We start from the raw sequence: 2,115 nt of genomic DNA on the forward strand, positions 1-2,115 counted from the left end.
TCAGGTGAGGAGCCTGCCCCTCTGCCCGCGGAGAGACCATGAGGGGCAGAGGACATGGGATTCCAGGCAGCAGCCACCCTCTGTGTGGGCAGCGGCAGGAGGAAGTCCCGATGGCAGATTCTCTCTGCGCCCCACCCCCCACCCGATGGCAGATTCTCTCCCCGTGGCCCCCCCTCCCCCCGCAGCCTGCACACTTTCCCCTATTGCAGACCACAGCTAAGACTTGGGGCTCACCTTTCCCCTCCTAGACCTTGACTCCCCAACATCCTGAGTAACTGCCCATGTGATAGGAGGGTACCAAGGAGATACCACACTCTGCACTGGGGGGTAGGGGGGTGGTGGGGCGGTCGGGGAAGAGGATGAAGGACCCTGTCCAAATGCACACACAGCCCCAGGGCAGGCAGCGAGGCCGGATCGCCCCCCATCCCAGCAGGAACCCCTGCAAATCCTGGGCAGAGGCCAGCGGGGTGTCTGAAGCTGGGCCCTGCCTCTGGTTTCGCCAGGGGGAGCAGCACCAACGGGCCCCCCTGCTCTGGGCAGGTCAGAGCAACTGGATGGGTAGTGCTTTCCCAGGTAGAAACAGCCACAAGCCCTCATCCCCGTCACCCACGTGGGGCCAGGAGCTGGGGTGCAGGGAGGGCTGGGGGCTCTGGGCAGGGCAGGGGAGACCCCGGAAATGCTGAGCCCAGAGAAAGGTTCTGTTTCCCAGTGAGACTTGGGAAGGGCACAGAGAAGTAAACTTCAGGGACTAACGCAAAAGGGCTGAGAGCAGAGAGCAAGGCAGCGAGACGAAGCCTGTGCTGCCACGGGGTCCCAGGCGGCTCTGAGGCCCGCGTCCTCCCAGGCCAGGCCCCCGGGAGCCCCGTCCCGGAGAAGCAGGCAGGACGGAGCGAGGGAGGCTCCAGCTGAACCAAAACCTCGCATCCAGCTGCGAAGACAGAGGCCCCGGAGCAGCGAGGACCCAGGACAGCTGTGCTTCAGCGAGGCCACGGGGAGGGAAGGCCCCCCGAGAGCCTAAGCATTCCTGGGGGCGGCGGGCACGCCGAGGCTGCGGCTGTGTGCGCACACGTGTGTGTGCAGCTGTGTGTGCACGTGTTTGTGCACGTGTTTGTGCAGGGTCCCTGCGTGAGCCTGGACACCCTGATGTCAGATCTTATAAACCCTCCAGAGACCTGCTGACAATTTCCAAACCCTCTCTCAGGTGTCTGGTTTCCTGCGGACGGAGGCGGGAGCAGGAGGTCCTGCAGGTCTCGGGGTGACAGGGGTTCCTCGGCTGTTCTAGCAGCTTGGACAGCTTCTGCCCTGACACCCTCGGGCGTGTGGGACCGAAGTCCTGCCACAGCACCCGAGTGGCTGGGAGGGAGAAGGAAGGGCACGGCCCGGCCTCAGGCAGGACAGTCCCGAGGGGTCCCCCAGGCTCCTGGCAGAGTGGATGACGCGGTCCCTGCGTGAGCCGGGCCGCTGGGGGGCTGCCTCTGTCACCCTGAAAGCGCCCCTTGGGCTTGTAGAGCAGGCAGAGGTGTTAGTGAGAGAGGCGGGCTCCCCACGCAGGCCCAGGTCACCCAGCCACACGAGCGCGGCTCTGCCCAGGGCAGCCATGGCCCGGTACCCACCTCGTGGCCCTTGAAGAAGGGGGACACCTCCAGGGTGGCACGGATGTCCTTCAGCCGGTCCCGGTAGGCGGTCTGGGGAGAGAGACGACGGGCTTTAAACACTTGGGGCTGGGGCTGGGTTTAAGCCCCACTAGGGTCACTGCGTGTCAGGGGGAGGGGCACGCAGGTAATGCAAGCAACCGAGGCCCAGGGCAGACGGAGCGGGGGTACGGGGGGACTCCTGGCGCTTTCCCAGGCCGCACGGCTCCGCGGGCCCCAAGGCCGGTGCAGCTCACACGGGGCTAAGCTGACTCCGGCATGCAGGGCAGGGGCCGGCAGCACCCTGGGAGCCCGTTGCCATGGCATCTTCCTGACACCAGCGTCAGTGCCCTGACTTCTGAAAGGGCAGAGCGAGCGGGAGAGCCACACAGCCCTCCCCAGGGGCCTCTCCATGGAGCCCTACAAACAGGCCGATGTGTGGCCTGGGGTGCCACCTGCCCCGGGGACGCTGGGGAAGCCCTGT

At 66.1% G+C, this 2,115-nt stretch overlaps 1 protein-coding gene across 1 annotated transcript in view; it reads right to left on the reverse strand.

The window, feature by feature from the left end:
- The window catches only part of ITPKB (inositol-trisphosphate 3-kinase B), a 113,533-nt gene that overhangs the window by 1,815 nt on the left and 109,603 nt on the right, over positions 1-2,115 (reverse strand). The window contains exon 7 of the mRNA XM_015558954.1: positions 1,614-1,727. Coding sequence (XP_015414440.1) covers positions 1,614-1,727 — 114 coding nt within the window. The remainder of the gene's footprint in view (positions 1-1,613; positions 1,728-2,115) is intronic.

This window comes from Myotis davidii, unplaced genomic scaffold (genome assembly GCF_000327345.1).
Source record: "Myotis davidii unplaced genomic scaffold, ASM32734v1 scaffold333, whole genome shotgun sequence".
NCBI classification, from domain to species: domain Eukaryota; kingdom Metazoa; phylum Chordata; class Mammalia; order Chiroptera; family Vespertilionidae; genus Myotis; species Myotis davidii.